We start from the raw sequence: 12,944 nt of genomic DNA, 5'->3' as shown, positions 1-12,944 counted from the left end.
CTAATTAATTAATTACTATTATTAAATTTAAAAAATTAACGGATAAAGCTAAATTTCAATTTTCAACTTTACTTTCCATTACTTGAAGTAGACAAACACCCTTTTTTTTTAAAAAAAAATTACTGGTGAAAATAGAATTACAAATTTATACTAATTTATGTAATATTTCAATCAGCTTCTGTCATGCATCAAATGGTAATGAAATGCGTTTAATAATAAAAAGGAAAACTGCAAGGCCTTTATTAAGACGGTTGTGGCTTTTAAAACTCCGGTCATTGCATTAATTATCATATCTGGCTGTATGATTTACTTTCCCCGTGATATATTTTATTATATGTTTATAATAAATAAATAAATAACAGATAAACTATGTAATTTTGCTTGTTTTGGAATGGACATTCCTTGCTTGTATGTCAAAGCCAATGGATAAAATTAGGTGAATTGAAATCCGACAGAGGACCTAATTTACGGTTGTGGCTGGTAAATTAGCCTTAATTTTATACCCAAGATACAGACAGCAGTGTAGATTTAGGGAAAATGAGTCAAGTCCTTCATTCCTTTCACCCCAAGTTCCTTTTTCCTTATGGGAAAAAAATATAAAGTAGTTGAGATTTGCGAAGCAGTCCCCAGAATCTGTCAAATAAGATGGCAATTCAAGTGTTGCATGACTGCCAAACTCTCTGAATATAAAATCCCCCAAAAAAAAAGAATAATTTGAGGTCATTTTCATTTTGCCGTGTTGCTCTTTACGCATGGTAAAAATATGGAGGAAGTGCCGCTTATGCAATGATCGTTTATATATTTTTTTAACCAGTAACTTGAAGGAAAAACAAAAGGTGTTTAAAACAGACATTCAAATTTGGATATGATTAAAATGGATAAAGCCAATCTCAATAATAAGTTGGATTTAGTAAAACGATTCAATTTGAGGTTTCCAAACTAATTGGGATAGTTTATATGCAACTGTATATAGATAATTGATTTATTCTGCTGCTTCATTCAAACCTTGAAAATTAACAAATTGTGGAATTAAAAGAACAGAATTAGTAGTATTTAAATTGTGATATATATGTTTTGGAATTTCATTAAGAAAAATGTTTAAAAGGATACTAATGGGTCAACAAAAGTTTGCATGTGACTAAATAAATGGAGAAATAAATTTTAAGGAAGGAAAATCGCCTTGGCTGGTGCTAATCTAATATGCATTACATAAATACAACAATTTGTTTATCATTACATTTATTAAAAGATAAAATAATAGAATTTAAACTCGGCATGAATGTCTTCCCCACAGTCATACACACGTATTTTTTTAAATTTAGATACGTGATTTGCATATATTAGAATTATAATCTCCCGCCAGTCCCGTGACGATGGCCCAATTAGGATTTTAAACAATTTGTCACGAATTAGTACTTTTTCACAATGGAACATTCGCGCGTTGCCCACCGGCAAAAGATAGTATACATGACGTTTTTGTTTCCTAATCTGTTTTTTTTTTTTTATAATTCTAGTAATAATGTAACAAATTATGTCTAAAAAAATAATTGAGTAATTATTATATAGTGGCATTAATAATAGATTAATTTGTTTCATGAAAACAAATATTGAAATATATTTATCATCTTAAATAAAAGTTTATGGTTTTTTTAAATATAAATAATTTTATATAAGATAATTTACATGATTTAATTTTCTACTTAAATATTAAAAAAATTCATAAAATAATTAAAATTTTAATTAGGCTCTTAATAAAAAATTAAATTTAATTAATATTTAGATTAAAAGTTAACAATCAATTAAATTCTTGAAATATAATTTTTCACCAAAATCTCTTACAGGTCATTAATTGGTTTCATGGCAAGTTGACGATTAATGTGGTTAAAATAACCGACATGATTTTGACATGAAAAATGCTAATGTGGCAACTTGATTGATTTTTAAATTATCTTACAATGGCTTAATTTATTTTTTATTATTTTAGGAGGGTTTTTAACATTTAAATATAAAAATTATTAAAGTATTTTAAAAAATTAAAAGCATATAAATATATAAGTATAAAATTTATAGAATAATTTAAAATATTAAAATTTTATTAAAATGTTATGAAAATTAAAAGATTATAGAAAAATACATACACAATATTAAAATTGTATTAAAAAATTAGAAAATTATAAAAATATTAAAAACATAAACAGCCGTGGAAAAATATTAAAATTATCTTGAAGGTTTGGCGTCTCTAGTTTTGGTAATAAATAAATGGGGAGTTTGAAGTATGATACTGTTTGGATTTAAATAAGATGTCCAGTAAAAAGTTTCATAATAATAAATTTAGTCTTTATTGACATGAGGTGAGTGATGTATAATAATTTTAATTTTGGGAATATGATCATGAGAAGTTATTAAGGATGGACCATGATGTGAGGTGTGAAGGAAAAAAAAAGTAATTTTAAAATTTTTAAAAAATTTAATATTTTTAAATAACTTTTTAAAAATTTTATAGTTTTTTATGAAAAAATATTAAATGTTTTATTTTCAATAATTTTTTTATCATTTTAATATTTTTTTATATTTTCATATTATGTTGTTATTTTTATTGTTTTTATAACATTTTAGTAATTTCGAGATTAAAATACTAAAAATCATCATAAATGATAAAAAAAAAAGGCTAATTAATTCATTGTAACACAATTGAAAAGCACCAAACGTGATGACATCTATTACCACTTAACAAGCTATTAGGAATTTAAAAAAATTATATTTCAGGAGTTAAATTTATTGCTAATTTTCTATTAAGACGTTAATAAAATATAATTTTTAATTAAAAGCTTAATTAATTTTATAATTATTTAAGAGTTTTTCAGCATTAAAATTTTTTTCTTAAAAAAATGAATTGATTAAACGAGTAAGTAATTTCTACTTTTTTTTTATGAGATGGATGTGATTGATTTTATTTGATCGCTTTACAGTTCAAATGAAGACTCTCATGTTGATCCCATAAAATTATTTATACTTTAAAATATATAATTTTTTTAGTTTACTTCAACATAACTAGGAGATTAAATTGGTACGTGTTTACCAGAAGGGAAATTGAGTAGCGAATGGACCGACTGCAAGCTTGGCAAATATACTGTAGCTTGCATATCTTTACTACACCATCGGATGAAATTCTACACCTGCCGCATGATCACTATCAAAATTTGGCTACTTCGAGAATGATTGCTAGTAATTTCCCTTTGCTTCTTCATTTACCAAAAAAAGAGATATTTTTTAGAAAGTAAATTAATTTTTGGTCAATTAAAATTAGATTTTGGAAAACAAATATGTTATACAATAATGTTTTCATGAGAAAACGACAAGCTGGGCTATGGATTTGATGAATTTTTAAATTGATTAATATATTATTTAATATATTAATTTATTTTAATATGTAATTTAATATTCAAATACTATCTCCATTACTTAGACCAATTTTTTTTAAAACGCCCATAATATTTTTGGCACAAAACAATATCTTATGATGCTTTATAAAAAAAAGTATTTTTTATAAAAATAAATAAATAAATAAAACTTGAAAACATTACTTGACTACGTAAAAAAAATTATAGTTAATTTATTGAAAATAAAAATATATTAGTTTTTAGATTTTTATACATTTTTTTGTGTGATAGGAAGATGATATCATATTGACTACGTGTTAAATATTCATTAAATTATATAAAAAAATTATCGTAATTTAATATGGGTATTTGCTTCTTTAACAAGATAAAATATTAAAACTTAAAGTAGGGTTTGATACGATGGTGATAGAAACCTAGTAAGCTAATAAACTCTTGAAGAAAAGTTACTGAGAATAGAAAAAGATTTATTCAAAGAATGTTATTCAACTTTGCTTGCTTTGAATTGTGCCATATACACGTTTATATACACTTGAGAAATCTTTCACTGTTGTTAACAATTTACCAGCTTGTTAACTGCCTAACCACCTAACTAATCACACATTAATCACATGTGTAATCTCATACTATAACATTCATCCAGCTTCCTCGATTGGGATGACTTGAAGAAGATGACGAAATCGGGTAAACATCAAAACAGACAATGGTTTAGTTAGAATATCCACCACTTGGTCACATGCGGGAATTTCTCCAACAACCAATTCGCCACTAGCCACCTTCTCTCGAACAAAGAACAGATCAAGTTCAACATGTTTGAACTTAGAGTGCAGAACAGGGTTAGCTGCAATGGCTACGGCACTAGAATTATCACACCACATTGTCGGAAGATCAACCGAACTTGGTTTTAACTCTGTTAACAGTGAGACCAGCCACGTAACATCACTAGTGGCTACTGCTAAACTTTGATACTCAACATTTGCCGTAGACCGAGAAATAACTTGTTGTTTCTTAGAACACCAAGAAATAGGTGTGTGACCAAAATACACACAGTATCCCGTAATAGACCGACGATTATCGAAATCCAATCCCCAATTTGCATCAGCATAACCAACCAAAGACAGCCTATTAGATCTTCGAAAAAGCAAGCCATGAGAAAGAGTACCACATAAATACCGTAAAACTCATTTTAACGCTACCATGTGTAGTGTAGTGGGAGCCTGCATGAACTAGCACACCCGATTAACAGCATATGTAATATCTGGCCGTGTTAAAATGATATATTGAAGAGCTCCAGCAATACTGCGATATTCAGTTGGATCAGCAAATGGTTCACCATCATCCTTTTGACAACATAGAAGAGCTTACCATCGGTGTATGAACACTTTTGGCATTAGTCATAGAACTCTGAGTAAAAAGCTCATGAATGTATTTGCACTGACATAAATGAAGACTGCCTGAGGAAGATCTACTGACTTCAATTCCCAAAAAATAATGGAGCTCACCCATATCCTTTAGAGCAAATTTGTTGTGTAGCTGCTGAATAAAACAAGTTATTTCATCAGATGAACTACCAGTGATAACAATATCATCCACATATACAAGAACGTAGAAAGTGTGACCAGAAGAAGACCGAACAAATAATGAAGCATCTAATTTTGACAACGTAAACCTAGCAGAAATAATGAGCTGTTTTAACTTGTCAAACCAGGCACGAGGAGCTTGTTGTAAGCCATGCAAAGTTTTAGTCAGACGACATACTAACTTTTCACCATTTGGACCAGATTGCACAAAGCCGGGAGGTTGCTGCATAAACACGTCATCGGTTAGATCTCCATTCAAAAAGGCATTATTGACATCAACCTGCCGGAGATGCTAACCCTTGGTCACAACAATAGATAGGATGGCTCGAATGGTAGTAGGTTTGACTACAGGACTGAACATCTCCTTAAAATAGTAGCCAGGTACCTGTGAGCACCCCTTGGCGACCAATCGTGCCTTCCATCGGTTAATCGTCCCATCAGGATTCTTCTTGATCTTAAACAACCATTTACAATCGATCACTTTCCGTCCAAGAGGGAGGGGACTAAGCTCCCAGGTCGAGTTAGCTAGTAAAGCATCAAACTCAGCTTGGACCGCTAGACGCCAGTCTGGATGAGCAAGGGCCTCCTCAACAGAACATGGCTCAACCTCAACTTTGTCTGCACACAATGCTTTGGGCTTAAATATCCGAGCTTTAGACCCGGTAACCATAGCATAAGTATTAGTAGTAGAGATAGAAGAAACAATAAGATGCTCAGTAGGAAAAGTTGCAGTAGCGAGAACCTCCTCTCAAACAACAGATCCTGAACCGGAACTATGTTGAGAAGTACTACACGGAGCAAAAGAATCATGCTGAGTTGTGTCACCATTATGACTATCTAGAGAAGCTCCAATTGCAGATTCAGGATCCGGACGAGTCTCTTTAGGGATAACAGACCGAACAACAGATACATACGTAGTAGTATTCAGAGACAACTTATCACCGGTAGTAGTAGAAAGCTGAAACAGAAACTGATTTTTATCAAAAACAACATGTCGAGAAACAATGACCTTCTCATCTGGCGTTAGAGAAAAATAGCCTTTATGATGCGGGCTATACCCTAGGAATGTAGACGGCTAAGACCGAAACTCAAGCTTGTGTTTAACAAACAAACGTAAGTACGAAAAACAACAACAACCAAACACTCTGAAATGATCGTAAGTCAGTTCGCGACCAAACAGACTTTGAAACTGGGTCTTCCCTTCTAGAACCGGAGTGGGTAATCGATTAATGAGATGAAGCGCACTGCAGAACGCATAACCCCAGTAAGCCAGCTGTAAATTTGTAATGACCCGAATTTTACCGTTACCGAAAAAGTGTATTTTCGGGTCTCCGTTTCTGAAAAATGGATTCGTAAATATTTATTAAAAATATTTACGAAGTAAAATGAGTGGTTAATTAGAGTTTAATTAAGTGAATTTAAATTTAATTAAGAGTAATTAAGTAAAAAGACCAAAATGAATAAAATGTGAAAGTTGAATTATAGATTAAAAGAAAATAAAAAATGACTAAAAGGGCAATTATACAAAAAGTATAAATTGAGGCGGTTTATCGTGAAGAAAATCTAAGATTTTTTTTATGTTTAGTATATTATTATATTATTATATTATTATATAATAAAGATATTTTATGTTTTAATTATATTATATTATATTTTATTTTATTTTATTTTATATATAAACTAAAGAAGCAAATGAAAGGAAATAGAAACAGAATGAAACAAAACAGAGAGCAGGGGAGAAAAAGAAAGAAAGAAGGGGAGAAAAGGGAAAATTGAAGGTTTGAAGCTTTAAGCTTTAAGCTTTAATAGGTAAGTCAATCAATCCCTTTTTACTTAATTTTGATGTTTTAGAAGTTTTAGAACAAAGTTTTGATGAAATTAAGTTGATATTTTGATAGTTATTAGATTTCTAGATATTGTCCATGTTAAATAAAATGATGAATTAAGGGCTAAATTGATAGAAATTCAAGTTAAAAATGATACAAGGATTGAATTGTAAAGTGATTCATAAGTTTTATGCTTTAAGGACTAAATTGAAAGAATTTAGAAATTACGGTTTTATGATGAAAAATAGATAATTATGTCTAAGTTTGGTTAAAAATTGAGTAGAAATAAAGTATGAATTAAGATAGAAAAGTAAGTGAATTTAGTTAGGATTAAATTGAAATTAAAGTAAATCAACATTTTGTACTAAGACTATTTTGGACAGCAGCAGTAGTCTAAGTTTGAAAAATCACAAAAAATTGTAGAAATTGAATTAGAGGATGAATAAAATATGTAATTAAATATTATTGAGTCTAGCTTCTTATAGAAGAAACGGTATAAGCAATTGAATTGTAAATTATGAGATATAATGAATTTTGTGAGACAAGGTCAGAATGAATTCGGGTTTCCCTGTTCTGACTTTGGAAAATCACCAAAAATTGAAGAAAAATAATTAGAGGTTTAAAGTTATATGTTTAGAATTCCTAATGAGTCTATTTTCAGGAAAAATCAACGAGAATATTATCCGAGTTCTGCACTGTGAGATAATTAATTTTTAGTGAAGAAAGGATGACACTATCAGACAGCAGAATAGGGGTGAATTTAAGGAATAAACTGTACTTAATGGCTAAACCAAAAATTCTGAAAATTTTATTGTAAGAAGATTTGTGAGTCTAGTTTCAGGAAAAATTAGCGGATCTTAATTTAGAATTCTGTAACTCAAGATATGAATTAGTAATGTATTAATGATTATGAATTGTATTAATTTCGTAGTCAATGTGGTACCGGAAATCTCGGCTAAGAAAGGACAAGACAAAGTCAACGGGAGTTAGCTCGAAAATTACGGTTTGTATTTCTATAATCCAAGCTTAGTTATTATTTGTTATATTTATATACATATGGCAATTGTTAGTGTTAGAATTATGATGTTTTACAATTGGAATGGATTGATTTTGGTATGCGATGAATTTATTGAATTTATATTGATTGAAATTATTTTGATTGAATTTATATTGATTGAATTATATAATATATATGATTTATGTAGAAATTTGAATATTGAATGAATATTATATTGAAAAATATATTGATTAGAAATATGAGGAAATTGATATGAATATATGAGATTGTGATATTTGAATATTTGATATTTGATATTGAAAAGTGAATTGAATTGTATTGAATTATGAATTAATGTGAATAATTGAAATATATTGTTGAAATGAATGAAATTGTGAAAATGGGTGAATATATGTGATTATCAGAATGGTATATTGATGAAAGAATTATTAAATTGAGAAAGTGAATGAAATACCCTATTAACTAGTCGGGCTGAGTCGGATATAATTGGCATGCCATAGGATCTGGAAGTGTACGGGATTTGCCGGCTTTATCGATCAGGCACTTTATGTGTCGTATTTCAGGCACCTCGTGTGTCGTTTTAGGCACTTTATGTGTCGTATACTGATCAGGTACTATGTACCGTTTTAGGCACAATGTGCCGTACTGGTGTGTTTGGGTTGGAATCCATGTATCCGTCAAAGTCCGGGTTTGTTAATAGGGGTAAATAAGTGAAAGATAAATCGAATAAATTTGACTGATCAAGCTATTGAAATGAAACGAGAAATTGAATTGAGAATTGAAAATTTAGATATGAAATTGAAAATATGAACCAAAGGTTCATGAAATGATTGGAGTTCTAATTGATGATATATGATGCCACTTGATGAATTGAAATGTGATTTGAGATATATGAATCGTATGTATATACTGAAAGCTACCAGGGATAGTAAGTTTATATGATATAAATGAAATTGACTGTTATTGAAATGAATTAAAATGGAATATGATTGATAAGTGTATAGTTGAATATAGTTTAATGATATTGAATTGTGAGTAAATTAAGGAAAGCTATACCGAGTAGTAAGTGAAAGAATGGAGTAAATAATAATGGATTTAGTTAAGAATTGAACAATTATGTTATTGTGTTTATTATATGATTTGTATAGAATTTATATGGTAAGTAGTTGAAATTTATCTTTGAATAAATAATTGAATAATTGTAATTGTTATTATGATCTTAAGTATTAGTTATATTATTAATTGTTCGGATTATAGAAATACCACTGAGTATACCATACTCAGCGTACGGTTTGTTTCCGTGCACAGGTTAAGTAAAGATAGTACGTTGAATCAGTATCCCAGGACGATCCCGAATTCATTAAGGTAAAGTATGTTGAGTATTGATAATGGCATGTACCCAGGATGTTTAATGAGAGTCATTTAGGTTGTAAAAGTATTGATGAAATAAGTAAATTATGGTTGGCAACGGTATATAGTATGAATTTTGAAATTTACTAAAAATTCTTAGTGATTCTAAATTAGTTTCGAATTGAATTTACTGTTCATATTGGATCGTAAGGGCCCATTAAAGGGACTACATCTTAAAACTAGGATGTGTGTGAATATTTATTTTAATTAATGACCGGAATTGGACTGTACTGACTGGTAATGTCTCGTAATATTGTTCCGGTAACGGTATAGGGTTAGGGGACGTTACAAAATTAGCCTGAGCCAGAAGAGTAAGACCAGTCTCCACAATATGTCTGTGTTTACGCTCAGCAACACCATTCTGTTCAGACGTGTAAGGGTAAAAAACTCGATGAAGAATCCCCTGATTACCTAAAACGGAGGAAAATGCACGAAACTCACCTCCCCAATCACTTTGAAATTTCTTAATATGCTTTCCAAACTGAGTGAAAATCATCTTCTGAAATTGACCAAAACACTTATCAAATAGACCTAGGTAAAACGACTAGTCATGTCAATGAAAGAAACATAATACAAATTCCCTTCACAGGTAACAGTGGCTGGTCCCCACAAATCAGAAACAACCAATTCAAACAAATCAACATATTTAGTGCTAGAATGTGAAAATGGCAACTTATGTGATTTACCTTTCTGACAAGCTACACAAACACCATCAAGATGACTTTTATTTAAAGAAATCTGACATTTTTCAAGAACATTTTTTACAATATTATCAGCAAGATGACCTAGCCTTTTATGCCACAAGCTAAAAACATCATCAGTCGGAGAGCAACCTTGAAGAACAGTACTGTGAACAGAAGAGAATAAATTTCCTAAACCTGCAGAGAAATGGTAGAGCCCATCACGTACTTGGCCCCGCATTAAGATTTCCTGTGTTTGGATTTCCTTAATCACACAATACGAGGGGTGAAATTCAAAAAACACATTATTATCAGTAGCAAACTTAGATATAGATAGTAAATTCTTTCGAATGCTTGGCACAAACAGCACATTCGAGAGATGTAGTAATTTCTGCTTCGTAGGTATAATTGCACTCCCAATAGAGGAAATTTCAGTGGATACCCCATTACCCATTAAAAGAGAGGATTTACCTAAGTACGGGGTGGAACTATGTAAATCTGAAGTATCTCTGCAGACGTGATGAGTAGCCCCTAAGTCCGGGCACCATTACGTACTTCCTACTGGCAATAGAACATAAGAGTCAGTAGTATTAAAATTGGAATCATATGTTGTAGCATCAGAATAATCCGAAGCGTACAACTCAGGAAGCTTGGGAGGAATCCCAACAAATTGAGATGAGTCATATGAAGATGAATCCATATTAAAAATGCGAGCACACGGTTTTGTTCGCCACGGAGCCCCAGAAACAGTATACTAGGATCTATTAACATTTACACAGTTAGCAGAGGGCCCAAGCAAATTTTGATTATCATTTGGAAGAGACCGGACTGACCCACTAGGCCCACATGATATGGAAGCCAGCCCACCATACGGGTGGCCCAAAAAATCACCACCAAATTGTGGACCAAGAGTACGTCGTCCAACACTAAAATCACGTCTATAAGGTCCAAAATTTAAATTTGGGCCATCAATATTATTCTGCCCATTACCATATTGGACAAACGGATGGAAACCACTATTTCTATAGCCTACATGTGGCCCACGTAGAACAACATTATCCATTCCACCATTTGACCAAAATTGAGACTTCTAATTTTGACCAAGAGACCCCCAATTTTGACCATACTTAGGAGGTCTGTTCTCACGCTCCAATTCTCCCCTAACCGCACCAAACACAGATCTACCATGTCGCACCACGGGTGCTTCCAACTGCGACTGCTCATCACGATCATATCTGTAGTAACACCGCTGTGCGAGATGACCGAACTTACTGCAAATCTGACATTGGTTTCGTGGACGGAAGTTTCGATCATGGCCACGAACAGATGAGCGATCACCACGAAAGGCCCCGTCTGTCGGCTACAACCGAGTCCCCTCAACAACATTCGCAGCAACTAAAACATCCTGAACGGACCGAATTTGTCGAGCTTCATATTCAAGCAGAGCATCGACAAGTCGTTGAAAAGGTAATGAGACCGGGGAGAGCGGCGCAGAAGAGACGATGGCCTCAAACTCAGAGGAGAGTTCAGCAAAGAGAACCGCCATCCGTTCGGCCTCTGAGGTCAGAGATCTAGACGCTACAAGGAGAGCGCATAAGTTTTTGATCTTGTCAACATACAACCGAATAGAGAGATTACCTTTCAGGAGAGAATGAAGCTCATGGCGCAACTGCGACTGCTTCGCACTAGTATCGACCGCGAACAAGCTATTTGCCATGATCCAGACATCACTGGCAACCCGAACGTCCATGAAGGAAGACAAAAAATAGGAGCTTATCGTGGACAATAGCCACGAGGTAAGTAGATTATCTCGTTGATCAAAAATTGATGCAGACGGATTGGTGACAATAGTACCATCGGAGGACTGGACAAACCTCGGTGGAGCCATCAATGTACCATCAAGAAAACTGAGTAATCCGTAACCACAAAGAATGAGACGGATTTGCTATTGCCACTGAATAAATGAATCAACATCAAGTTTCAGAACCTCATGCCGAGGAAACGAGGTGACCACACGATCACCAAGAAACACTGAGCCATTAGGCTTAACGGAATCAGATTCGGCGGAATGCGTGGTAGCCATGCCCGAGAATCATCGTGCCACTGATACCATGATAGAAACCTAGTAAGCTAATAAACTCTTGAAGAAAGTTTACAGATAATAGAAAAAGATTTATTCAAAGAATATTATTCAACTTTGCTTGCTTTGTATTGTGCCCATATACACGTTTATATACACTTGAGAAATCCTTCAGTGCTGTTAACATTTTACCAGCTTGTTAACTGCCTAACTACCTAACTAATCACACATTAATCACATGTGTAGTCTCATACTATAACAGATGGAAAGAAATTACTTTCATGTGAATTTAACAGTTGGAAAATGATTATAATATTTGATATGTCAAATTTTATTTACTTTCATTAGAATCTAATTTTCCCTTATAAGTTACTTTCCCATGAACATGATAATGTAATTCCCATGATAAAATGTGAGAAAACTACTTTCTCATGTAGATTGGAAAGTTTAAAAATTAAGACAATATTAAACCTTAATTTATATTGGTTCAAGGTATTGGTCCAGTAATAAACGTAAAAAAAAGAAGCTATCATCTCATTTCTATTACTTGATTTTTCCCATTATTTCAATAGATTATTCGTAAGTAAGTTTTTTCTCTGATTTTATTTCTTTTGCATCTACAAATTTGACCTAACACTTTTATTTGCACGAAATACATACATATATATATATATATTATAAAACAATGGTAGAATTGCTTCATTTAAGTTATGTAGAAATTGTAGATTAAATCACCTATGGGTTAGCCTTTAGTTAACCAAAAACATGATTTCAATTTTTTTTTTAATTTATTTCAAAACAAATTTTACATCTCCATGATTTTACATATGCATTATTATGTTTACAAAATACATGCAAGATAAATTTAAAATAATTTTACTTTAAATTAAAATTATAAATTAAAAATAATTAAAATTTTATCAATTAAAATTTATTATTAAATATTTAATCT

At 31.7% G+C, this 12,944-nt stretch overlaps 1 protein-coding gene across 2 annotated transcripts; it reads right to left on the bottom strand.

Annotated features, from left to right (window-relative positions):
• Positions 1-9,937: 9,937 nt before the first annotated feature.
• On the bottom strand, positions 9,938-12,113 carry LOC121209767 (uncharacterized). 2 transcript variants are annotated; one of them, XR_005904878.1, is made up of 2 exons: positions 11,551-12,113; positions 9,938-11,483 (listed from the first exon to the last, which is right to left on the bottom strand). XR_005904878.1 is itself a non-coding variant. In XM_041081134.1 (2 exons), the coding sequence occupies exons 1-2, from the start codon at positions 11,798-11,800 to the stop codon at positions 11,273-11,275; spliced, it is 468 nt and encodes a 155-aa protein (XP_040937068.1). In that variant the 5' UTR covers positions 11,801-12,113; the 3' UTR covers positions 9,938-11,272. The 2 variants fall into 2 exon arrangements, 1 of the variants encoding a protein (XP_040937068.1); XM_041081134.1 differs by having other exon boundaries at positions 9,938-11,490.
• Positions 12,114-12,944: the final 831 nt, after the last annotated feature.

Source organism: Gossypium hirsutum, chromosome A11 (assembly GCF_007990345.1).
Source record: "Gossypium hirsutum isolate 1008001.06 chromosome A11, Gossypium_hirsutum_v2.1, whole genome shotgun sequence".
In the NCBI taxonomy this organism is placed as follows: Eukaryota; Viridiplantae; Streptophyta; class Magnoliopsida; order Malvales; family Malvaceae; genus Gossypium; species Gossypium hirsutum.
The sequence above is the reverse complement of the archived record's forward strand: the minus strand, read 5'-3'. Positions and strand labels throughout refer to the sequence as shown.